The following is a 25,042-nucleotide window of genomic DNA, read 5'->3' as shown; positions in this document are numbered from 1 at the left end:
CTGTCACTTTAAGTTAATCCAAAGTACACTGAAAGCAAAATACAATGGAAGTCAATGAGAACAATCAATCGTGTATAGTTTTATTTTTTAGGTGTACTTTCACTTTAATTTACTACACACTACACATAAAGCAGAACACAATGGGAGTCAATGAGACAAAACAAAGGAAAGTCTTATTTTTGAGAGTACTGTCACTTTAATTTAATGCACAGTACATTTAAAGCAGAATACGATGACAGTCGATGAGAAATGAAACTATTTTGGACCATTTATTTTTGTGTAGTCTTTAATTTAATACACAATATACTAAAAGTGGATTACAGTACAAGTCAATGAGAACTGAACATATTTTGAATAGTTATATTATTAAGTGTACTGCCACTTTAATACTGAAGCGATAAACAATGGAAATCAATGAGAACAAACTATTATGTAGGCGTTGATTTATTTTTTTGAGTGTACTGCCATTTTAATTTCAACCAAAGCACAATTAAAGCAGAATACAATGAGAGTCAATGAGACACAAAACAATTTAGGATAGTCATATTTTTGAGTGTACCGTCTCTTTAATTTAATTCACAATATACTAAAAGCAGAATATAATGCAAGTCAATGGGAAATTCAACTATTTTGGATCATTTACTTTTGAGTGTACTGTCACTTTAATTTAAAGTAAAGTTAAAGCAGAATACTATGGAATTTATAGAGAGTCAAAACAGTCTTAGGGGTCGATCACACACGCTTTTCCCTTTCCAAAAACACGAGGCACACCACACTGCCTTTTTTGTTGACAAGAAAATAAGTGCAGTGTGCTTTATGTCGCTAGGACTGATTCAGCTGGGTGTTGTGCGCGAGTGTTGCTGTTGATATTAATATAATTGTAATATTTAATAATATTGTGATATTCAAGATTTGTGAGTCGTAGAGCACCGGATAACTCAAAACAGCAACCACTAGTCTCTTCTCCATCTTCAAAAGTCTCCGTTGTTGTCTTGACAACACAAACGCTGCAGGCACATCAAAGGAAACCCCGCCTCTGCTTTCCTTTGATTGGAGAATGAAAAAGACGTGAGTGATGTAACACGCTTTTTCAGCTCATAGTTGACGTTGCACGGCGTGCAAGGGCAAAAATAAGAGGTGGTTAAATGCAAGGTGTGCAGGGCGCATAAGCAGCGCGCAAAACGCTCGCGACCGCTAGTTAATCATTCAAAAAAGGCGCCTTTCAACGCAAATAGCGCGTTCAGTGTGATCGGACCCTTATACAGTTTAATTTTTGAGTGTACTGCCACTTTTAATTTAATACATAGTACATTTACAGCAGAATACAATGTAATATGTAGTAAACTATTTTGGACTATTTATTTTTGAGTGTGCTGTCTCTTTAATTTTCCCAGTTGGTTTTCCCATGGTTGCAGCTGGAAGGGCATCCGCTGCGTAAAACATATGCTGGATAAGTTGACGGTTCATTCCGCTGTGGCGCCCCCAGATTAATAAAGGGACTAAGCCGAAAAGAAAATGAATGAATGAATGAATGAATGAATGAATGAATGAATGAATGAATAGCCCCTTTCACACATACAGACCTTTCTGGAAAATCTGTATGTGTGAACAGGCCCTCTTTGAAAATACCGGTAAATTCGTTCTGGCTATTTTCTGGAAAGAGAAGTTGTAACATTAGCGGTAATTTGCCGTAATGCTGCTCTGTGTGAACACACAAGAAAAATTCCCGGAAAGACCGTGTTCACGTCTAGAACGCGCTGAAGTGAGACGTCTACTCCAGCCAATCAGAACACTCAGACGCATTCACATCCGCGCTGTTGATGAAAATAAAAGCCTTTGAATATTTCTCCAGACACATTCAGCTGCTAGATGTTAGTCAGATAATGTGTCTATGTTCCTTCTTTATGTCAGCTGTGTGAAAAATTATCAATAAAATGCTAATGATAAGCCATTGTTTGTTTATCTTCAAGTTCTGACGCATGTGAAGCAGCCGACCAGCCCACACACACATATTATGTATATCTCGACATGCGAAAGGGTTCCTCCATATGTTTTCATCGAAGTTGTTCACAATACTCCACAGAGTTTGTAATGTAGTCAAATGTTTACAAATAGGTCATATCTGGTTAATGATGACAGAATTTACCTGTATTTTGGGATGGATGTATGAATGGTCTTTTCCAGAAAAATTCCGTAACATCCGTGCCTGTGTGAACAGCGCTTTCCTGAATATACCGGTTAAGTTGTTCCAGACATTTTCTAGATATTTACGGGTATCACTGTGTGAAAGGGGCTATGTCTCTTTAATTTAATTCACAATGTACTAAAAGCAGAATATAATGCAAGTAATGAGACATTCAACTATTCTGGATCATTTACTTTTTTAATACTGTTACATGCCAGGGGTGTTGCTCTGTTCTCTCCTTCCCTTTCTGTGTTTATTTGCTGTCTGTTTTCTTCTGAAATCTAGGTGTTCTGATAGGTTGGCAGAGTTCTCCCGAGTGGACCAATCAGAAGAGGATGGGGGTTATTTAAACACTCCTCCAGTGATGACTCAACCCAGATTAGAGGGGGATCCTTGTTGCTGCTGTGTTTGTTTGTCTGTGTGACATTTGTGCCTATCTTGTTCTCTGGTTTGTTTTAAAGAGTTTTCGTGAGTTGTACATCTGTTCAGATTGTCCCATCCTAAACTTGCCTAAATGTATTAAAAGGGAAGTGAAAGTGAAGTATGTCAGGTGACTCACATTTTTACACACACGTAGTTGATTCTCTGTTAATCTACTAGGTTAGAAGCGGGTGCTATTCTGTGTATGTTTGTTCCAGTTAGTGCAGTTGAGTAAGGGGCGTGTGACACCCATAGACTGTAAAATATATGGACGTAGTATCCTTTACGTCACCCATAGGTTCTGAACACTGCAAAAGAAGCTACAAGTAGGCGCGGCCAACCGTCACCATTTTGTTCACGCGTCATCGCACACACGGCGGGATACCAAACAAGGGCAAAGAGGCGGGGAGTGGGCGGAGCTCCAGACGCCTGCTGGCACTTTGCTTAGACCTGGCAGACAGACTTTACTTTGGGAGAAACGCTTGATACTTTATTACCTGCGACTCGTTTGTGTTCTGACCACATGTGCTTGGCTGTACACTATATCAATAAAGTGTTTAGACTTTTAAAAACACTGTAGTAATACATTGAGCCACTAAACATTGCTCTTATGACAATTTTCTATAGGAGGAAACCGCGAATTACTTCCAAACACATCAGATATAGTCTGTGTTAGTAAATGCAAGACTATTGATGAACTCCAGCATAACACTGTATGATAACGCTTCAGATGACTGATCTAGAGCCTACAGCTAATCAATCTGTCAGATTCTGGAGTGCTTTATGGGTCTAAAGAAAAATATTAATGATAAATGATCTTAAATAAAACAAATACATTTATAGAGATGGTATACAAGTATATAACTTTACTCACATGGGAAACGGAGGCCACGTGAATGGTTTGTGAGCACAATTAAATGCACACAGCATCCCATATCATCTGATAATTGTAAGAAATAAGTCCAAAAGGCAGCTGACTGTGTAAAGCCACATAAAACAGAACAAAAATATGATGAATATGCCGAGATCAGTGGCTAATCTGCCGGATTCAGCTGAGGTGAAGAGACGGCGACCAGCGAGACCTAGCTGTCACTCAAGTGGCCACGCCCTTAATTATGTAAACTTAATATAACCTAATATAAAGGAAATGGATGAGTTATAAAAAAATTCACCCCCCTCACAGTTGTCATGGAGGGTAATAATAGCTATATGAACCAAAATCGTTCTTTGTATCAGGCTGTAAACACCTTTTTTTCTGCTGTAAAGTTGGCCATTCTAACAGTGCGCTCAATTGCAATTTGCTCTATTATGGAGCCAGGACTAGCGGAATTTTGATGAATTGCTGTTTCAGTTACTTCCGTATTGGCTTCCCGAGGGAGAGCGGGAGGTTGCCGCTTGGTGACGCCGAAGATGTTTTTTACATATGTTTTACATATTTCTCTTTAGTTATTTAGAGGCGGGGGAGGGGGTAGTTAGCGGGTGTTTAATTTGTTACTTACTTTGATTTGGCACAGCTTATTTTCCTTCCCTCTATTAGGTTTGTTTGTTTACTTTATTTTGCATTTATTGTACACATTTGTCAATATATTTTGGGTGATTTAAATATTTTCCTTTATCTTTATTGTAATAAAACGAACCACTTTTTTTTGCTACATTGTTGTCTGTGTCGATTCGTAGCAGCTAATGTCTCAGGGGAATTCTTAAAATATTGGGTTGTCTTAATTGTGTTAAGCCCTTTTCATCCTCCGAGCCACACGGGGCGTAACAAATACACAGTACGCATAAAGCAGAAAACAATGACAGTCTATAGCCCCTTTCACACAGAGCAGCATTCTGGCAAATTACCGCTAACGTTATAACTTCTCTTACCGGAAAATAGCCAGAACTAATTTACTGATATTTTCAAAAAGGGCCTGTTCACACATACAGACCTTTCTGGAAAATTTCCGGTAATTTTCTGGAAAGGTCTGCACGTGTGAAAGGGGCTATTGAGAACTATGTTGGAGTTTTGAGTGTACTGTCACTTTAAGTCCATCTAAAGTACACTGCTAGTTGCATACAATGGAAGTCAATGAAAACAGAAACGATTTGTCAGCAACAGAATGTGTATAACAGGATGTGTATAAATGCAGAAATGTTTTACCTTGGAGAGGACCGAGGAGTTGTTGTGGAGAGCCAGATCTGCTATTCTCTCCACACACTGGACGATTCGTGTGCAGGCGCGAGCTTCATTCTGGGCCATCCATAACACATGCTCCTCCACCATCATCACATCACTGGCCACATCCAGCAGAACATCCGACAACTACACACAAACATAAATAACATTAACAATAAACAACACATCATTATCATCTTCATCATCATCATCATCATCATCACTGGCCACATCCAGCAGAACATCCGACAACTACACACAAACATAAATACCATTAACAATAAACAACACATCGATCTCTCTCCTTTGTATGTTGTAGTGCAGTATTTATACCGTAGTAATCTACTAGTGTTTGCTTTGCTTTGGCTTGTTCAGGGTTAATTATTGTGATCTCCCGATTGCAACAGGGAAATACTGGGAAATCTCTGTAGACTGATGACATTTCATGCTGTTCAGCCTTATAATCTTAAAATGTGAGCAAAAATCAGCTGTTTTGTCCACTTTAGACATTACGCCAGAGAATCATTCAAACACTAGCTTTAAAGTGATGTTGGTGAATTAGTAACGGTTTCTTTGTTTGATTTTCTTTTTTATATACATAATTATGCCATCGAACCGTTGAATAAACGCTTGTAGCAGTGCAATATGGCTGTATATAGTCACTGGCGGGACACTAAGGCAAACTGCTACTCGTGTGATATTGCTCATGTATTTATGCAGCATACATAATTTTACTAGTGTTACTAGTGTATGGCTGGAGAAACATTTCGTTAATTTTACTAATATCAGTGATAATAATAAAACATTTTCATGTTTATTTTAATATATGTTTTATTAATATTTTTATTTATTTATTTTATAACATAATAATAATAAGAAGAATATATTTCCAACATTGGTATTAACGTATTAGAGTATATTTTTGGTCTTGTTAATTCTTGTTTTGGTGTCAGAGTCGGCTCAAGTGCTTGGATCGTGCGTGCGCCTGCGTCGGTTCTGGCATGCTCGGAATGCGTGCTCTCATCCTGGTGTTTGTATTTGTTCTGTCTGCATCGCGCTGTTTCATTCTCAGCATCTCAGTCTAGTTGGTTTCGGTTTCAGCTGGTGCTTGCATGAAACATGCACGTTGCATGTGTGAGTGCACGATGAGTGTTTTATTTATCGTGCACTCATGTCGTGCGTTCTGTTTGTGTTGGTGTTGTTAAAGCACTGGTGTTTACATTGTGGCCGCATGCTTTAGTGTTGTGTCTCATGTGAAAACACGGTTAATAAGTTCTCTCATTGGCTGCGTATTCAAGTCCCGTTTTACAAGAGCACATGGTTTGTCTTGATTCTTTTGTGTCATGTGCTCCTGTCTATTGTCTAGTCTCACCCTCCTTGTCAACCCATTAATAGTTTGTTATGTTCACCTGATTGTTTGTTTGTGTGTTTGTTAATTACTTGTCCTTATAGTCTCCTCATGTCTGCTTCGTCATCATGATTCCCGTCGAGTCATGTCCCGTTCCTTGCCAGTCCAGTCTAGTTTGTCTTTTTAGTTATGTTTTCCCCCTCGGGGTTATTTTTGTTCTGTTTTGTTTTATTTTATAATTAATAAATACCCATTTTAGTTCTGCATTTGACTCCTCTGCCTTTCCCCATCCACTGGCCTTGTCAATTAGATGTTTGTCTGTTTTTTGTTTTTATTTCAGCTCTGTTCTAATCACAAGAATAAATCCACTTCAACAACACACACAACTCAGAACACTTTACACAAGCAATGGTTTGACTTCTACTGAATGCACATATTGATAAATCATAAACCTTCGATCTTCAATGGCAAACAGCCTCTTCTGAATGAACATCAGTGTTTTTTTTCATGCTCACAGTGAAGTGTGTGTTCACACACACCACAATCAGCTCTACTTCAACACGTAAGTAACACACTTTACCCCAAAGCCAGTGTGTTTTCTCTCTTCTGAGCGTCTGCTGGTGTTATTAAAATGCTAAACATGTTGTTCTGAAACATGTGTACGTAACACTTAAAGCTGAAAATAGCGGATAACAGTGTGCAGAGACCCAAATGGCATCTAAATTGCACAGTAGCTCAGTGACAGACGACAAAACAAGGGAAAAACAGCGCTTTATTTCCCCACCGCAGACATATTGAGCAGAAAAAATGAAGATTTATGCATGTGGATTGGAGATGTGTGATGTTTATGGTGGATGGTGATGTGGTAATTGTTGTTTTAGTGATGTGTGAGCTAACATTATAGTGTCTAAGTCACACACTTTGTCAAAAATAGACACTTGCTGTGATGGAGATATTATAATGCCGTCAGAATGAGGCTGTAATTTTGGTTATGAGAGCAGGAAATGAGCCTGCATGGGTTTGTGTTTTTATTTTTATAAGATATAGAGTAGTCTAGCAATTTTATTCAAGCAAAAGGGACGCTTTCATGAATATAGAGTGCTTGGTTTTGATATCATATAATGATTTTTATATTATATATAAAATCTACTTTCTGAAAGCAAATGTAATGAGTTTGCTCATTTCTTTACTGACAAGATCAATAATATCAGAAAGGCAATCAGCTCATCCAATCAGCCAAATTGTGTCGACGTCAGACTAGCTCAACCACAACTTAAGAAATCAGACATTATGTCCGATTTCATTGCAATTAATGGCAAAATCTTAGAAGAGATTGTGCAAATTATGAAAACATCAACCTGCAGTCTTGACATGCTCCCCACATCGTTCTTTAAAACGGTGTTTACCTGTTTAGAAATGGATCTAAAAGTGGTAAATGCTTCACTTCTCTCAGGGATTTTTCCTAACTCACTTAAAACTGCAGTTGTTAAACCCCTCTTGAAGAAAAGCAACCTGGATAATACCCTATTGAGCAATTACAGGCCCATCTCAAACCTCCCTCTCCCTAAATACAGATTCAGGCAAACTAACAGTGCTGGTACTGCTCGATCTCAGTGCCGCATTTGACACTGTCGATCACAGCATACTTCTGGATAGGCTGGAAAACTGGGTTGGGCTGTCTGGGACGGTCCTCAAATGGTTCAGATCTTACCTTGAAGGGAGAGGTTACTATGTCAGTAAATGTGACCATAGGTCGAGGTGGACACCCATGACATGTGGAGTCCCACAAGGCTCGATTCTGGCACCTCTCCTGTTCAACCTTTATATGCTCCCTCTGAGCCAAATAATGAGAAAGAATCAAATCTCCTACCACAGCTATGCTGATGACACTCAGATCTACCTAGCCTTACTGCCTAATGACTACAGCCCCATTGACACCCTCTGCCAATGCATTGATGAAATGAACAATTGGATGTGCCAAAACTTTCTTCAGTTAAACAAAGAGAAAGCTGAAGTGATTGCGTTTGGGAATAGAGATGAGGTTCTCAAGGTGAATGCGTACCTTGGCTCTAAGGGTCAAACAACATTAAATAAGGTCAAGAATCTTGGTGTGACTCTGGAGTCAGATCTGAGTTTCAATAGTCATGTCAAAGCAGTCAGTAAATCAGCATACTATCATCTCAAAAACATTGCAGGAATCAGATGCTTTGTTTCCAGTGAAGACTTAGAGAAACTTGTTCATGCTTTTATCAGCAGCAGGGTGGATTACTGTAACGGCCTCCTCACTGGCCTTCCCAAAAAGACAGTCAGACAGTTGCAGCTCATCCAGAACACTGCGGCCAGAATTCTGACCAGAACCAGGAAATCAGAGCACATCACACCTGTCCTCAGGTCTTTACACTGGCTCCCAGTTACATTCAGAATATAATATTAACTCATCTCTAATAACTGATTTATTTTCTCTTTGTCATGATGACAGTAAATAATATTAGACTAGATATTCTTCAAGACACTTAAAATTCAGCTTAAAGTGAAATTTAAAGGCTTAACTAGGTTAATTAGGTTAACTAGGCAGGTTAGGGTAATTAGGCAAGTTATTGTATAATGATGGTTTGTTCTGTAGAGTATCAGAAAAATATAGCTTAAAGGGGCTAATAATATTGACCTAAAAATGGTTTTAAAAAAATGTAAAAGCTGGTTTTATTCTAGCCAAAATAAAACGAATAAGACTTTCTCCAGAAGAAAAAATATTATCAGACATACTGTGAACATTTCCTGAATCTGTTAAACATCATTTGGGAAATATTTAAACAAGATAAAAAAAATCAAAGGGCGGCGAATAATTCTGACTTCAACCGTGTATCCACCCTTCCACTGAATTTTAGATGTTAAAAACAGCTGGTTCTGCTGCTTACTGTTGCAAACTGATATTTTCTTATTATATTATTCTTCTTGTAGAGCGAGTAGTTTGACTGTTTTTGCCATCTATTATTCCTAGTCATTTCTCCCAAAGCAAACTGAACCGGAAGTGATAAAACAATACCGCAAAAACAAGCACACTTCCATATTGTATAATAATGTTAATAGGATGTATGTTTTGCAAAATTCAAATGATCAGATTGTCACCTGCGTCACATGATCCACCAGCCGCGTGAGTCTCTCCACCAGGTGAGTGACGAATATCACGTCCATCATGTCCCCAAACTGCGCCGCCCTGCTGGTGAGAGCTGAGAGCTGCTGCGCCACTGACATACAGCTGGAGATGTTAACTGGAGTCTAGAGCACACACACACCCAGACAGAAACGCACACACAGGCTTACAGACCACTACACACACTGCAGCAGACCTCATATCAATAATCATTGATCAATAAGAATTGAAAAGAACTAAAGCTGTGGTCAGTTTGAATTCTTTTGTTTGTTTTTTGAATGATCGATTGGTTAGTTGATTGATTGAATTGATTGATTGATAGTTTGATTCGTTGATTCATTGACAGACTCGTTGATTGACAAATTGACTGATTAATTGACTGGTTGATTGCATGACTCAATGATTAGTTGATTGAATAACTGATTTACTGATTGACTTATTTATTGATTGACTGACTGATGGAATGACTGACTACTTGAATGATTGATACATTGATTGAGAGACTCATTGATTGTAGAAATTACTGATTGATTGATTAAATGACTGACAAAATTATTGATTGTTTATTGCTTGATTGATTGATTAACTGACTAAATGAATGACTGATTGATAGACAGACCCATTGATTGATGAACTTACTGATTGATTGAATGACTCGCTAAATCAATAACTGCTTCATTGATAGACAGACTCACTGATTGATGAACTTAAAGACTGATTGACTGATTAATTGATTGATTGATTGGCCTAATGGATGGTTGATTCATTGATTGACAGACTCATTGATTGACGAACATAATGATTGATTGATTTATTGATTGATTGATTAATTGACTGACTGACTAATTAAATTATTGATTCATTGATTGACAGACTCGTTGATTGATGAACTTACTGATTGGTTGATTGATTGACTCACTAAATCAATAGTTGATTGATTGATTGATTGACTGACAGACTCATTGATTGATGAACTTACTGATTGACTGATTGATTAAATAAATAAATGACAAAATTAATAGTTGACTCATTGATTGACAGACTCATTAACTAGTGAACTTACTAATTGATTGATTGATTGATTGATTGATAGATTGGTTAAAATGAATGGTTTATTCATTGACTGACAGACTTATTGATTGGTGAACTTACTGATTAATTGATTGATTGATTGATTGATTGATTGATTGATTGATTGATTGATTGATTGATTGATTGAATGGCTCAATGAATGGTTGAATTATTGACTGACAGACTTATTGAATGGTGAACTTACTGATTAATTGATTGATTAGCTAATTAAATGATTGATTCACTGATTAACAGACTCATTGATTGATGAACTTACTGATTGGTTGATTGATTGACTCACTAGATCAATAATTGATTGATTGATTGATTGACTGACAGACTTATTGATTGATTGGTTGATTGGTTGATTGATTGATTGATTGACTTACATTGGATATTATATTATATTATATTATATTATATTATATTATATTATATTATATTATATTATATTATATTATATTATATTATATTATATTATATTATATAAATGGTGTTCTTAGGTATTCTCTGCTTATTTGTAACAATGATGATGATAATGATGTTCACAGACCTGTGTTAATTCATGCAGGCTGCGAGTAAACTCATTTGCATATGAACACTGGTTATAGTCATGCTCCGCCCACCGGCCCATCCGGTCACACCTCCGCCATGCCCTCTTCTCCTGAGGGGCGGAGCCAGAGCTGGGAACTGCACATGGCAGGAAGGCCATGAATCCCGCCAGTGTCTTCGGCCACCTGTGAAAGACAATCAGAGAGATGTTGATGGTGTTGCTAGGTGGTTACCAGGGTGTTGCAAAGTTGTTATTTTATGGATTGATTTTTGGTAGAATGTGGCTGTCTGGGTGTCTGCTATGTGGTCTCCAGGGTGTTGCTGTGTGGTTGCAAGGTTGTTGTTTTATTGTTGTTAGAATGTGGTTGCAAGAGTGCTGCTAGGTGGTTGTGAATGTGTTGATTTATGGTTGATAGAATGTTCCCGGGGTGTTGTTAGGTGGTTCCCAGGGTGTTGCTAGGTGGTTGTAAAAGTGTTGTTTTATGGATTGATTGAATGTCATTGCCCCTGGTGTTGCCGGGTGTTGCTTTATGATTGGTAGGATGTTTTTGCAAGGGTGTTGCTATGTGGTTTCCAGGGTGTTGCTTTATTTTTGGTAGAATGTGACTGTCTGGGTGTTGCTATGTGGTCCCCAGAGTGTTGCTAGGTGGTTGCAAATTTGTTGTTTTATTGTTGTTAGTATGTGGTTGTCAGGGTGTAACTAGGTGGTTGTAAATGTGTTGATTTGTGGTTGGTAGAATGTTTTTGCTAGGTGGTTCCAGGGATGTTGCTGGGTGGTTGTAAAACTGTTGTTCTATAGATTGATTGAATGTGATTGCCAGAGTGTTGCTAGGGGGTTCCCAAGGTGTTGCCAGGTGATTATAAATGTGTTGTTTATGATTGGTAGAATGTGTTCCCTGGGTGTTGTTTTATTTTTGTTAGATTGTGGCTGTCTGGGTGTTGCTATGTGGTCTCCAGGGTGTTGCTAGATGGTTGCAAGGGTGTTGTTTTATTGTTGGTAGAATGTGGTTGACGGAGATGTAAGTGGTTGCAAAGGTGTTGCATTATGGTTGTTAAAATGTGGTTGCCTGGATGTTGCTATGTGCTTGCAAATGTGTTGATTTATGGATTGATTGAACGTGATAGCCAGGGTTTTGCCAGGGGGTTCCCAGGGTGTTGCTAGGTGATTGTAAAGGTGTTGCTTTATATTTGGCAGAATATGGCTGTGTTATGGACACACCTGAAGTCTCCTTTGCTGCTGCTGACCCTCTCAGCAGAGCAGTACAGCGATGTTGCCTCGACCACTACGATCTCCATCCCAATAGAGCTGTTTCCACGGGAACTGCTCACATGACACTGCCAGATACCGGAAGCGCTTGCGTCGATGTTGGTCAGGATGAGCTCGCTGTAGGAGAGACATCAGACATTTCAACACTTCTGCTTCATCATCAGCACATCCTAAAACAATGACCTTGTGTTGGACTGGTTTCTGTGAGACCCAAGCACTGTGTGTTTATTTATTTATTAATTTATGCACAATTTACAAGGATCATTCGTTGTGGCATTTATTATCTTATTTGTAAGCAGTATTAAAAACACAGATTTTTATTGTCAGGTCAAGTTAGTGCATTAGTGTGGTTGCCGAGGTGTTGCTAGGTGATTTCTAAAGTTAGCTAGGTGGCTGCTATATATAAGTGGTTACGAGTGTTGCTATGTGGTTGCTAAGTGTGTTGTGTGGTTTCTAGAATGTTGCTACACATTTGTTCCTAAATGTTGCCTAATGAAGGGGCGATGCAGTGGCGCAGTAGGTAGTGCCGTCGCCTCACAGCAAGAAGGTCGCTGCTCAGCTGGGTCAGTTGGCGTTTCTGTGTGGAGTTTGCATGTTCTCACTACGTTTGCGTGGGTTTCCTCCAGGGGCTTCAGTTTCCCCCACAGTCCAAAGACATGCTGTACAGGTGAATTGGGAAGGCTAAATTGTCTGTAGTGTATGTGTGTTTGAATAAGTGTGTATGTGTTTCCCAGTGATGGGTTGCATCCGCTGCATAAAACAAAATGCTGGATAAGTTGGTGGGTCATTCCGCTGTGGCGACCCCAGATTCATTTAGGGACTAAGCCGAAAAGAAACAGACGCTAGAGGCTACGGTCTTTACAGACTCCAGAGGCCATGGTCTTTAGCCTTCTTGTTAGAGCAACTGACTCCCATGTGGAAGGTCGCTGGTTCGATCCCAGCTCGGAGTGGGTTGGGGAGAGTAGGACCGGCGGGGTTACATTGGTGCCGTGACACAGATGGGAGTGAGGTTTATGGGGGTAAATGTAACGGAGGCCAGCTAGTGAGTGCTGTGCTGATAAACCTCACTCCTCTGACCTCTAAAGGTGCTCTAGCGACAAACGCTAGAGGCCATGATCTTTGGCAACTGACTCCCATGCGGAAGGTCGCTGGTTCGATCCCAGCTCGGTGCGGGTTGGGTGGTGTAGGACCAGCAGTGTTGCACTTGCGTAATTGACTTTTACAAAATATATTGTGGAATAAAAAGACCTTAGTCAGGTTGAGTCACACACAGAGAGCGTGCTGCAAGGGAACAGACAGTCGGCTCGCCCTCATCATCATCATCATCAGGTCTCCTTTTTCACAGCAGATGAGTGAGTGTACTGTTCTACTAATTGAACCTACTAACAACTTAACTACTAACTGATATGGGTTTATTTCGAGTCAGAGGGAGTTTCTGGTATGTTAGGACTTACTGAAGACACAGACCGTTTCACCACAACTGTTCAATTTAATGGTCCGGTTAAAACAAATGATCCACTGGCGAATCTCCCGTCATCATACAGACAGTCAGAAACAGAAACAACAGCAGGCCGAAGACTTTCATTTCTGCCATGGATTCTTGTTGTTTTGAACTCATCGAAGAAAAGAAGTGGATTGTTGTTCAGTGTAGATTATGTGTAAGTAAAACTCTTGACAACTGCAAGAAACCCAACATCAAAAAAACCCAGCAGAGCATTATACCCACACCCCACCTGCAGCAATGATGGACATCAGTTCACCTTCTCCAGGTAAAACAATTAATTCAACAAAACTAAAAAATGGTTAATACTTGCTTCTATTGTTGAGGAGACGCTGCCACTGTCTAACGTTACTGTAAAAGTGACTACGTTATGTTATATAGTAAGATTTTTCTCTTTTGGAGAATGATTTACACATTTGTTAAAGCCACGTGAAGCAATTTATTTAATGTATTAAGCTCAAAGATTTATTTTGATTTGGGGATGTTTTTTATCTTCTTCCTGTTCATTTTGTTATTACACATTTGAAAGGTTTAAACTCTGTTTTTGCCTTAATATAACTGATTTGATGTTAGTACTCAGGCTTTATTGCAGTCTTTCTGGACAGTGAATTTACTTCACTAATAACACAAAACATTTAAAAGTAGCACACACATTACCTTCATTAATCTGTATATTCAGCATGTTGAGATCTGGGCTCAGAATGTTCTCTAAATATAATCTTATCCTACATTATTATAAAGGTAAATGAGGCTGTAGGTTCTATAGGTGCTGTTAAATGCAGAGCTTCTCTATATAAAAGGTGAAAAACACCTGCAAGTTCTGAAAGAGATCAGACCTCAGCCATGTGAGGAAAGGTAATGTAAAAGTAACTCCAAAGTAATATAACACATTACTGACCATAAGAAGTAACTAAGGCTGCATTTACCCTGCAGATCTTGATGGTCAATTCTGATTTTGTGGCTGTATGTGATTTTTTTGCTGACCTGCGTACATCATCTTTTCAAAGTGACTCGTATCTGATTGTCTGCATTTAAGCCTGGTTTATACTCGATGCGTCTGCTAGTTCGCTTGAGTGCGCGCAGTGAATGTGATGTCATCGCTGTGTTTGCGGAGGCTCGATTTGGGTGTGCGCGACATGATTTCGGCCAGCGGAGCGTATGATTTTTTTTTTTCAGACTTAAGTAAACAGTTCACGCGGCGCCATGTTTGATTTGAGTTGAATATGAAACACTTTGAAGAGATTTTGTCTGAAACAGGTATGACTGTACAGACATCTTTATGATCCGTGATCATAGAGATAACCAGATGATCAATAATTCCTGGCTAGAAATTGCAACAGCCGTGGGAAAGTATTTGTTAAAAGGTTTGGAAAAACCTGAGGGATAAGTTTGTTGAAGCCAAAAGAGACTATGGCAAAAGTGGAGACCCATGTAGACAATTACAGAAATCTGTTTTCCCACCAGTCGTATTTTACATTACATTTTACACTGATGTATATATTTACCATTTTGAATTTAAAACAATTTAATAGTTACAAAACTATAATTGAGGAACAAATTATTTCTTTGATAACTGGGAAGGAATATCTATCAGTTATCTATCAGTTATATATCAAGTTACAATTTACAGATGCCCAATTTCTAGGCTTTATTGGTGATAATGATCAGGAATGTTGGACCAAAATTGTCTTTTTAGCATAAGACAATAAGACATAAGAGGACAGAAACTAGCCAGACAGTAATGTGAGAATTGTGGAGCGGGCTAAAAACATCTGTATTTTTTAGTAAGTGTACTTTTTTTGCTTTTATTCCTGCCATAATGAAAATATATATCTGTAGAGCAACTCATGTCCTGTTGTCATTAATATTTTAATAAACTTTAATAGGTAAAACTGTCCAAGAAATCAACAAAAGCAAGTGATGCACCAAAGTTTGATTTCAAAAAAAAAATCTGGAACGGTCAAAAAAATCTGTATAATCATTAAAATAATTTATAAAAAATAATTAGTTAAATTAGTTGAATGATTTTAATGATATGACGTAGTTCATATGTTTATCTGTCTGACTTTACGGTCAGTTTCTTTCGACCACCCCTGTCATTTTAAAGAATATCACAATGGCGAACACGTCAAGTATAAAAGCCTCGTCCCTTTCGCGAAGTCCGTGCGCAATCAGCGGAGGTGGGCGATGCGGCGCCAGGCGAAAGTATAGCACAGCATACGGTGCTGACTGACAGCTGATTATAAAAGTAGGCCCTTTCTCTGTTCCTGTATTTATTCTGTTTGCAGGTTGTTGTTTTTTTTATTCTTTTTGACAAGCTGTTTAACTATAGTTTATGACAGAAAAGTTCTCATTTGGCCTTCCTCCTTTAATCTAGGCCTTTTTAAACCAGTAGGCATCTTAATGTAATGTCCATGACGTGATTTCTGCACGTGATGTATGCAACAGTTAGTGAGTGATATTGAGCTCTCGTTAACATGCTGAAATACCTGTGCTTCATGTCAATTTAAAGGCTTTTTTTAGTCCTCGTGTGGAGAGATTTAAGGTTTGGGACTCTGCTGAAGTCTGTTCTGAAATAAAAGCGTCAGACTTGACGTCATTCGCTATGGTTATTAATGATGCACGACTCGCATTGACAGGTGAAAATCTGATCTACCTGCTTGCACTGCAGACAAGAGAACACAGATCCGATTCATATCGGATAAATTTTCACATATGAACAAGGCCTGAATCTGATTCGAGTAAATCGGAATCCATGTGATTTTTTCCTGCTTGAGCGTACATGGGCCATATCCGATCTGTGCCACAGGGGAGAAAAAAAAATTGTAATTGAGTCCATGCGGTGTATTTGCAGCCTAAGTAACACAATTGATTACTTATTTGGGGGAGTAACTCAATATTGTAATGCCCTACTTTCAAAAGTAACCCCCAACACTGGTTCTCACTAAGCTGTTAAAGTGTGCTATGTGGTTGCTAAGGTGTTGCTATGTGGTTGCTAAGGTGTTATGGGACTTCCAGTGTGCTGTGAGGTTGATGTTACTATGCTGTTAAAGTGTGCTATGTGGTTGCTAAGGTGTTGCTATGTGGTTGCTAGGTGTTACTATGTGGTTGCTAGGTGTTATGGGACTTCCAGTGTGCTGTGAGGTTGTTGTTACTATGCTGTTAAAGTGTGCTATGTGGTTGCTAAAGTGTTGCTATGTGGTTGCTATGGTGCTATGGGACTTCCAGTGTGCTGTGAGGTTGTTGTTACTATGCTGTTAAAGTGTGCTATGTGGTTGCTAAGGTGTTGCTATGTGGTTGCTAGGTGTTACTATGTGGTTGCTAGGTGTTATGGGACTTCCAGTGTGCCGTGAGGTTGTTGTTACTATGCTGTTAAAGTGTGCTATGTGGTTGGTAAGGTGTTGCTATGTGGTTGCTAAGGCATTATGGGACTTCCAGTGTGCTGTGAGGTTGTTGTTACTATGCTGTTAAAGTGTGCTATGTGGTTGCTAAGGTGTTGCTATGGTGCTATGGGACTTCCAGTGTGCTGTGAGTTTGTTGTTACTATGCTGTTAAAGTGTGCTATGTGGCTGTTAAAGTGTGCTATGTGGTTGCTAAGGAGTTATGGGACTTCCAGTGTGCTGTGAGGTTGTTGTTACTATGCTGTTAAAGTGTGCTATGTGGTTGCTTAGGTGTTGCCATGTGGTTGCTAAGGTGTTATGGGACTTCCAGTGTGCTGTGAGGTTGTTGTTACTATGCTGTTAAAGTGTGCTATGTGGCTGCTAAGGTGTTGCTATGTGGTTGCTAAGGTGTTATGGGATTTCCAGTGTGCTGTGAGGTTGTTGTTACTATGCTGTTAAAGTGTGCTATGTGGTTGCTAAGGTGTTGCTATGTGGTTGCTAAGGTGTTATGGGACTTCCAGTGTGCTGTGAGGTTGTTGTTACTATGCTGTTAAAGTGTTCTATGTGGCTGCTAAGGTGTTGCTATGTGGTTGCTAAGGTGTTATGGGACTTCCAGTGTGCTGTGAGGTTGTTGTTACTATGCTGTTAAAGTGTGCTATGTGGCTGCTAAGGTGTTGCTATGTGGTTGCTAAGGTGTTATGGGATTTCCAGTGTGCTGTGAGGTTGTTGTTACTATGCTGTTAAAGTGTGCTATGTGGTTGCTAAGGTGTTGCTATGTGGTTGCTAAGGTGTTATGGGACTTCCAGTGTGCTGTGAGGTTGTTGTCACTATGCTGTTAAATGTGCTATGTGGTTGCCAAGGTGTTGGCATGTGGTTGAAAGTGTGTTGTGGTTGCTAGCCCAACATTATATCCATTTGTGAACTCACTCAGGTTATTAAATGCTGAAATTAACATTCATTGTTAGCTCTAATTAATGCAGGTAAGTGATGTTAACAGATGAAAGCTTCCTGTTAAGTATAATCTCAACATCACTGATATTAAGATGCCCAAAGGTGCACGTTTTCTAATTGTAAGTAAATGCTAGTTAAGTGGCTGTGCAATTAAAAAGGAATCCATTGACATTCACGATGCTGAGCACCAGCACACACTCGACTAAGGTTATTCAGTCTAATTCATATTCAGCTTTGCTTTTTTTAATACACGAGAACTTGTAGCACTTTGTTCCTGTGTTTCTCACAGATTTGCGAGGGAAACGCTGAGGGACGTGAACGATTCATGCATGCTAACATCGGCAGTGGAATAGTAAGTGGCTCGGTGAACACGATCAATCTTTCACAGTAAAAATGATTAGAGGCTCAGAAAGAGAGAGAGAGACAAAGTCTGCTCAAGCCTGTAATCCCTCACACACACACACACACACACACACACACACACACACACACACACACACACACACACACACACACACACAGACACACAGACACACAGACACACAGACACACAGACACACAGACACACAGACACACACACACACACACACTCTCTCTCTCTCTCTCCTCAGGAAATGTTTACTCTCCCTGCCTGACATAATGACTGTCAGTTTTGATTCTGTGCTGGAGTGTGTGGATGCTGCTGTTTGTGTCTTTAAACAAAGATGAAACCCGTTTCACTGCAGACTGCTCTTAAATGCTCCGTCTTTAAATGTCAATTGTGTAGATTAATATAACAGCTGTATTTAATCCTGCAGCAAATGTCTGCATCAAACAATGGCAACATTATCTAGCTTGTCACTGTTCACCCGGGTGTTGCTATCAAAGGCGGAGGGTGAACAAACTCCAGGGTAAGGCTAAGATATGCACTGCCCTTTAATGCATTTAAAAAGATTTGCGACCGACCAAGAAGAGGTTTCAACAAAAGCACCGCCTATCAACAAACGTCTATTATATTCAACAAATGACCTCTGGTAATACAGTAACTGATTTAACAAGTCACATATTTGAGTATCCAACCCTTTTGCAAAAATAAATAAATTGCAAAAATGTGTCAAGAATCCGAAATCATTCACTTTGTCATTGAAAACTGAACTTGTAACACAGCAATAAATATATAAATATAAGCATTTTAAACTGTGATTCGGATACTGAATTTTTTTATTGAACTAGAAACAACTAAAAAGACAAAATATGAAAATATGACAACATAAACTAGGTGTTTATTTGCATTATTACGGGCTGTGGTAAAGTTATTAGCAATTAGAGGCAACCATTGCAGAGTAAAGGTGATCCAGTAGCCATTAACTAGCATGAGTAATTGTTTATTTTAGATTAATATTATTTTAAAATGCAAATAAAAAATCGTGACTTCGTGACTTTATGCTGCATTACTCACCCCTGTAGAAAACACTTCGCAAAATTAACCTGCAAAATCATTATCTGCCAGTAGGTGGGGTATACAGATCAGTAATGATGATTAATGTAGTTTCAAAAGTTACCAAAAGTAAGTTTCAAATGCAACCAAATAACCTACAGGCCTACATTTGATGAAATAAAGTAAAGTACAAGTATACCGAATCATGCCCATTTATGAAAATTTAAGTTTATGCTTGAGAACTGCAAACAAGCAGTGTATTAAACCTAAAACTACTCTTAAAAACACACATATATATATATAAATAACACATACTGTCACATTACTTTCCTTAAAAAGTAATTAAGTAACACATTTAGCTACTTTTTAAGTGACTTTAGTTTGTAATATAGGTCTATTACTTTTCCCCCAACACTGCAAATAAGATCAACAAATGTCCTGTTATATTTTTCAGACCTTTGAAATGTAAATCTCGGCTAAACAAGATTATTACACTAGGGTAGACTACGTTACAACGAAACTACCAAAATAAGGCATTTCATTTAATGCTGAAAACAAATTAAAGCAAAAATAATATATTATTATACCTCTCTCGTAATACTCACTTGTCATTTCATTACTTATGTCATTGACCAGCAAATCAGAAATGTCCATTTCGTTTTCAGAGTTGCTGCTAACTCCAGTCAAAAACAGCGCTCATCAGTGCAAAGTGCGGAGTTGGACAGTTCCATTTTTGTGCGGAGGGGGGCTTTAAATTTGATTGACAAACTTACAGAAACTAAAGTGTTGTGTTAATCATCAGCAGCATACTCCGCCTTACACCTGTTACATGTTTTCAATGCAGTTTTTTTTTTTGCTGCTATCTCCGTGGTCTCTGACCAGGGGGAGGCTACGCCTTTCCCAGCCTTACACAAGCTCCACCTATGGTTGCTATGCAATTGTAAAGCTGTTGTATTTTTCCCTCTCCGCTGTCGCCACTGGCTTGCATGGTTCAGGATCTGTAGAGCTGCGCATCGTTGGATTTGCTCTTCGGTGTTTGGACTCTCAGTAGTGATTATTAAACCACACTGAACTGAGCTAAACTGAACTGAACTTAAACACTACAAACTGAACTGACACGGTTTCAATTCACTATCATCTTCTGTGAAGCTGCTTTGACACAATCTACATTGTAAAAGCGCAATACAAATAAAGGGGAATTGAAAATTTGAATTGAACTGAATTGTTTGGTGGTTGCAACCATGCTGCTAAGAGATTTGTACGGTGTTGCATGTTGTGTGGTTACAAGTGTGGTTGGCAGGGTGTTGCTCAGTTGTTGACAGGGAGTTGCTATGTGGTTTCTTGGGTGCTGCTCTTCTGTTGCTTTGATAGATGCTTGAAAAGATGTTGCTTTATGCTGATGTTGTATTAATAATGCTGTTGGGGGGGGGGGGGGGGTAGTTATGTGATTCCCATGATGTTGCACAAAGTGTTGCTTTATTTACTGTGTTTATCAGGGTGATAGAATTCATTTGAAAGCATGCTGCTGCGTGGTTACCAAGGAATTGCGAGGTGGTTTTAAATTTGTTTGCTAGAATTTGGTTGACAGGGTGTTGCCATGAGGCTGCAGAAGTGTTCAAGTTCAGAGTCCATTTAGGAATGTATATTATGTAACTCTAAAACAACCTGTAATGTTGATAGTACATCCATCTGTAAATATCACCATAGTTTTTCTATAACTGCACTTTATAACTTATACCTGTATCCTGCACTTGCTGCTATTGCACTGCTGGTTAGACCGAAACTGCATTTCGTTGCCTTGTACTTGTACATGTGTAATGACAATAAAGTTGAATCTAATCTAATCTAATCTAATCTAATCTAATCTAATCTAATCTAAAATGAGAAATAAAAATAAAATGCACAGGTTACCTTCAGCCCTTATGTCCTGTTGGGTCATTTTCATCCACTCCTAGCTGATTTTGAGTCTTAATTTGGCCACAACTTTCTCTGTTTCAGCAAACGGGATGATTTTTGGTGGCAAACCTTAATTTGACACACATTTTGGGAAAATGCTTTGAAAATGCGTTCAAAATTTAATAACTTACATTATAATGACATTTTTGGATTGCAAAGTCATATAATCATGCATTCTTGACTGTTGCTGGTTTCCCTGCTGGGAAGAGGGACACTTTATCATTTGCACTGTTGATCATCATTTGCAGTGCAAAAAAAAAAGCTTAATTTCTGCCTTCTATACGGAGTAAGGTGTGTGCGTGAGTGTGTGAGTGTGTGAGTGTGTGTGTGTGTGTGTGTGTGTGTGTGTGTGTGTGTGTGTGTAAGCTCTTTGGTCTTGATATGTCTAAGAAACTCAAAATAAGCCCCTCAGCTGTCAGAACCCAATAAACACAGTAAGTGTATTTCTGCAAGCACGCGCACACACACACACACACACTGATATCTGCTGTTTTACTCCACTGAACTCCATAGAAAGACAGAAACTCTTCCGCACAGGCTGATCTAAAGGGTTAATGCTGACAACTGATGATCAACAGTAAAAATAACACATTTTACCTCTTCCCAACAGGGAAAACCAGCAACAATCAGTAATGCATGATTATCTGCTGTCATGGCTTTGCGATCAATAAATGTGATTATAATGAAAGTCAATGGGGCAAAAACAGCACCAACAACAAAAAAGAAGAGTAAATTTGCCCAATACGCAAGGATTAAACAGAGCTGACAAGAAACATTTCGTAATTAGAGACACACTTAGGAAACAATAAAATGTTTTCTATGACATATTAATGTCCTGAGTGCAGCAAAGGCCAGCTTAGTGTCTATCTGGGAGATTATGCAGGTGAATGCAGCATAAATCATCCTGATGTGCTGATGATGTCTGATTATGGCACATTATTCCTCTGCGCTGTGGTCTGGCAGCACTTTAGATGGCTGATTAATGACCTCGGACCCTCAGAGCGGCCCGCAGAAACACTAGAGACTGACCCGTCTGCAGCACATATGGTGTGTGTGTGTGTCTGTGGTCGCGTTGACGAGTGTGTGTGTGTGTGACTCCGTGGCAGGGCTGAAGAGTGTGTGTCTCTGTGGCAGGGCAGCTGTGCTTGCGTCGCGCTAAACTGACAAACACACGCCAAAAATAACAGAGTGCTTCCCCTACAGAGACACCAGAGAAGACAAACTCATGATGCCACACCACAGCTAAACATCTCTCTTCTGTTACAAAGGAGAAAACCTAATACAGGGTTTCTGCAGATGTCATAATGTCAAATTTAAGACTTTTTAAAAGCATTAAGTATTAAATTTAAGACCTATATCATAATATCAAAAACACACATACACACAAAGAGAAATGCAAAATCACAATATTAGTGGGAAAATAAATGTATTCTAATTGAACAGTACTGAAGACAGGTTAGCTGCACCATTGAACTACAGAAAAAACAAACAAACAAACATCTTAACCGCACACCTCACGAAACTGACGAGGCTTTTATACTTGACGTGTTCGCCATTGAGATATTCGTTTAAATGACAGGGGGCGGTCAAAAGAAACAGAGTAAAATCAGATGGATAAACAGAGAAGTAGAAAGTTTCTGGAACTGGGTCATATCATTAATATCATTGAAGATGTTTAAACTAATTATATTTATTATTTTTATAATTTATTATAATGATTATACAGATTTTTATAACCATTCAAGATTTTTTAAATCAAACTTTGCTGCATCACTTGCTTTTGTTCATATCTCGGACAGTTCTACCTATTAAAGTTAAATATTAATGACAACAGAACATGGGTTGCTCTACAATTATGTTTTTTATTATGGCAAAAATAAAAGCAATAAAAAAGTACACTTACTAACCCTAGGCCTAAGTTTTTATTTTGCCCACTCCACAATTCTCACATTACTGTCTGGCTAGTTTCTGTCCTCTACTTATAAGCTAAAAAGGCAATAATAGTCCAAGATTCCTGATCATTTTCACCAATAAAGCCTAGATATTGGGCATCAGTATAATGTAAACTGATAGGTTCATATATTCCTTATCAAAGACATCATTTGTTCCTTAATTTTAGTTTGTAGCCATTACATTGTTTTCAATTCTAAATTGTAACATATACAGTGTAAAACCTATGACTGGTGGAAAAACAGATTCTGTAATATTAAAACCACCTTGCAAACCACCTATAAGTAAATGCATAGAAACACCCTGTCAACCAACCAGCAAATACAAAGTAACACCATGGCAACCAACAACACAATCAACTGCATAGCAACACCCTGGTAACCATCCATGACATCTAAGTAACCACAAAGTAACACCCTTGCAACCACGAACAACACATAAGCAATCGGCATCCTGGCAACCTATCACAACACATTAGCAACTGCATAGCAACGCCCTAGAAACCACCCACAACACATTAGCAACTGCATAGCAACACCCTAGCAACCACCCACAACATTCTATCATACTGGCAGTGAAATCTGTACGCACTACATTTTCCTACAGCATTAAGTCCAAACAAGAGTAGAACAAGCAAGCATAATTGAGGACACACACACACACACACACACTGACCTACATTCACACAACAGAGCTGTATTGTCCAGCCATCCCTGATCGTCTCCAAAAGCGCTTCATTAGCTGCGCTTACACACTCATGCTCATGCACACATGCACACACACACACACACACACACACTCACACACTCACAATCTGCAGATAATAACAGGTCTGTGAAGCTGCAGTCGATGAATATTTCAAAATCCAGAGCATCAGAATAGTCCACTATAGAGGCTCGCAGGACCAACAAAAACAAAAACAAGAGGTAAATGAACCTGAAATATTAATGAAAACATCAATATGGAAACACTACACACACTGAGAAACACTCTTCATCACTCTAGTGTCTGAGTTCAGTAAGTAAGAGCATCACAGAGTGTGGTCCTGCTATACAGCCCATCAGCACTCCTGGGAATCAAACCCATGACTTTAGGGTTGCGAGTGCAATAAACTGCAGCACATATGGGACACGTGTGCAGAAAAAGCTGGAGAGCTGCAGGAAGTGCTCGATGTTTACATTAGAGACTAATCAAAACATTGTAAATATGAAGAGTTCAGATGCAAAAACCTCTAAGTGCCATCTGAAAATATCTTCTGAAATGGCTATTTATCTGAGACTCCTTTATTAATGTTCACTTATTTCACATTAAAGGCAATGAAAATAACATATTAATGGCTCATTTCCACTGAGTGGTACGGTTCGGTGCCCTTTTATCCGGTGCATGTTCTCCCCGTGTTGGCGTGGGTTTCCTCCAGGTGCTCCGGTTCCCCCCACAGTCCAAACACATGCAGTATAAGCTAAATTCGCTTTAGTGTGTATGAGTATAAGAGTGTGAATGAGTGTGTATGGGTGTTTCCCAGCACTGTGTTGCGGCTGGAAGGGCATCCGCTGCGTAAAACATGTGCTGGATAAGTTGGCGGATCATTCAGCTGTGGCGACATTCATTCATTCATTGATGAACTACATTTGCCGTAGTGTATGAGTGTGTAAATGTGAGAGTATATGGGTGTTTCCCAGTAGTGAGTTGCAGCTGAAAGGGCATCCGCTGTGTAAAACATTTGCTAGAATAGTTG

At 39.0% G+C, this 25,042-nt stretch overlaps 1 protein-coding gene across 1 annotated transcript in view; it reads right to left on the bottom strand.

Moving 5' to 3' along the window:
- LOC130239999 (adhesion G protein-coupled receptor A3) overlaps positions 1 to 25,042 on the bottom strand; it is a 150,016-nt gene that overhangs the window by 78,349 nt on the left and 46,625 nt on the right. The window contains exons 8-11 of the mRNA XM_056471414.1: positions 12,105 to 12,269; positions 10,887 to 11,070; positions 9,238 to 9,387; positions 4,749 to 4,910 (exon numbers count right to left, since the gene is read on the bottom strand). Coding sequence (XP_056327389.1) covers positions 4,749 to 4,910; positions 9,238 to 9,387; positions 10,887 to 11,070; positions 12,105 to 12,269 — 661 coding nt within the window. The remainder of the gene's footprint in view (positions 1 to 4,748; positions 4,911 to 9,237; positions 9,388 to 10,886; positions 11,071 to 12,104; positions 12,270 to 25,042) is intronic.

Source organism: Danio aesculapii, chromosome 13 (assembly GCF_903798145.1).
Source record: "Danio aesculapii chromosome 13, fDanAes4.1, whole genome shotgun sequence".
Taxonomy (NCBI): domain Eukaryota; kingdom Metazoa; phylum Chordata; class Actinopteri; order Cypriniformes; family Danionidae; genus Danio; species Danio aesculapii.
Note: the sequence above shows the minus strand (reverse complement) of the source record. Positions and strands in the feature narration are given on the sequence as shown.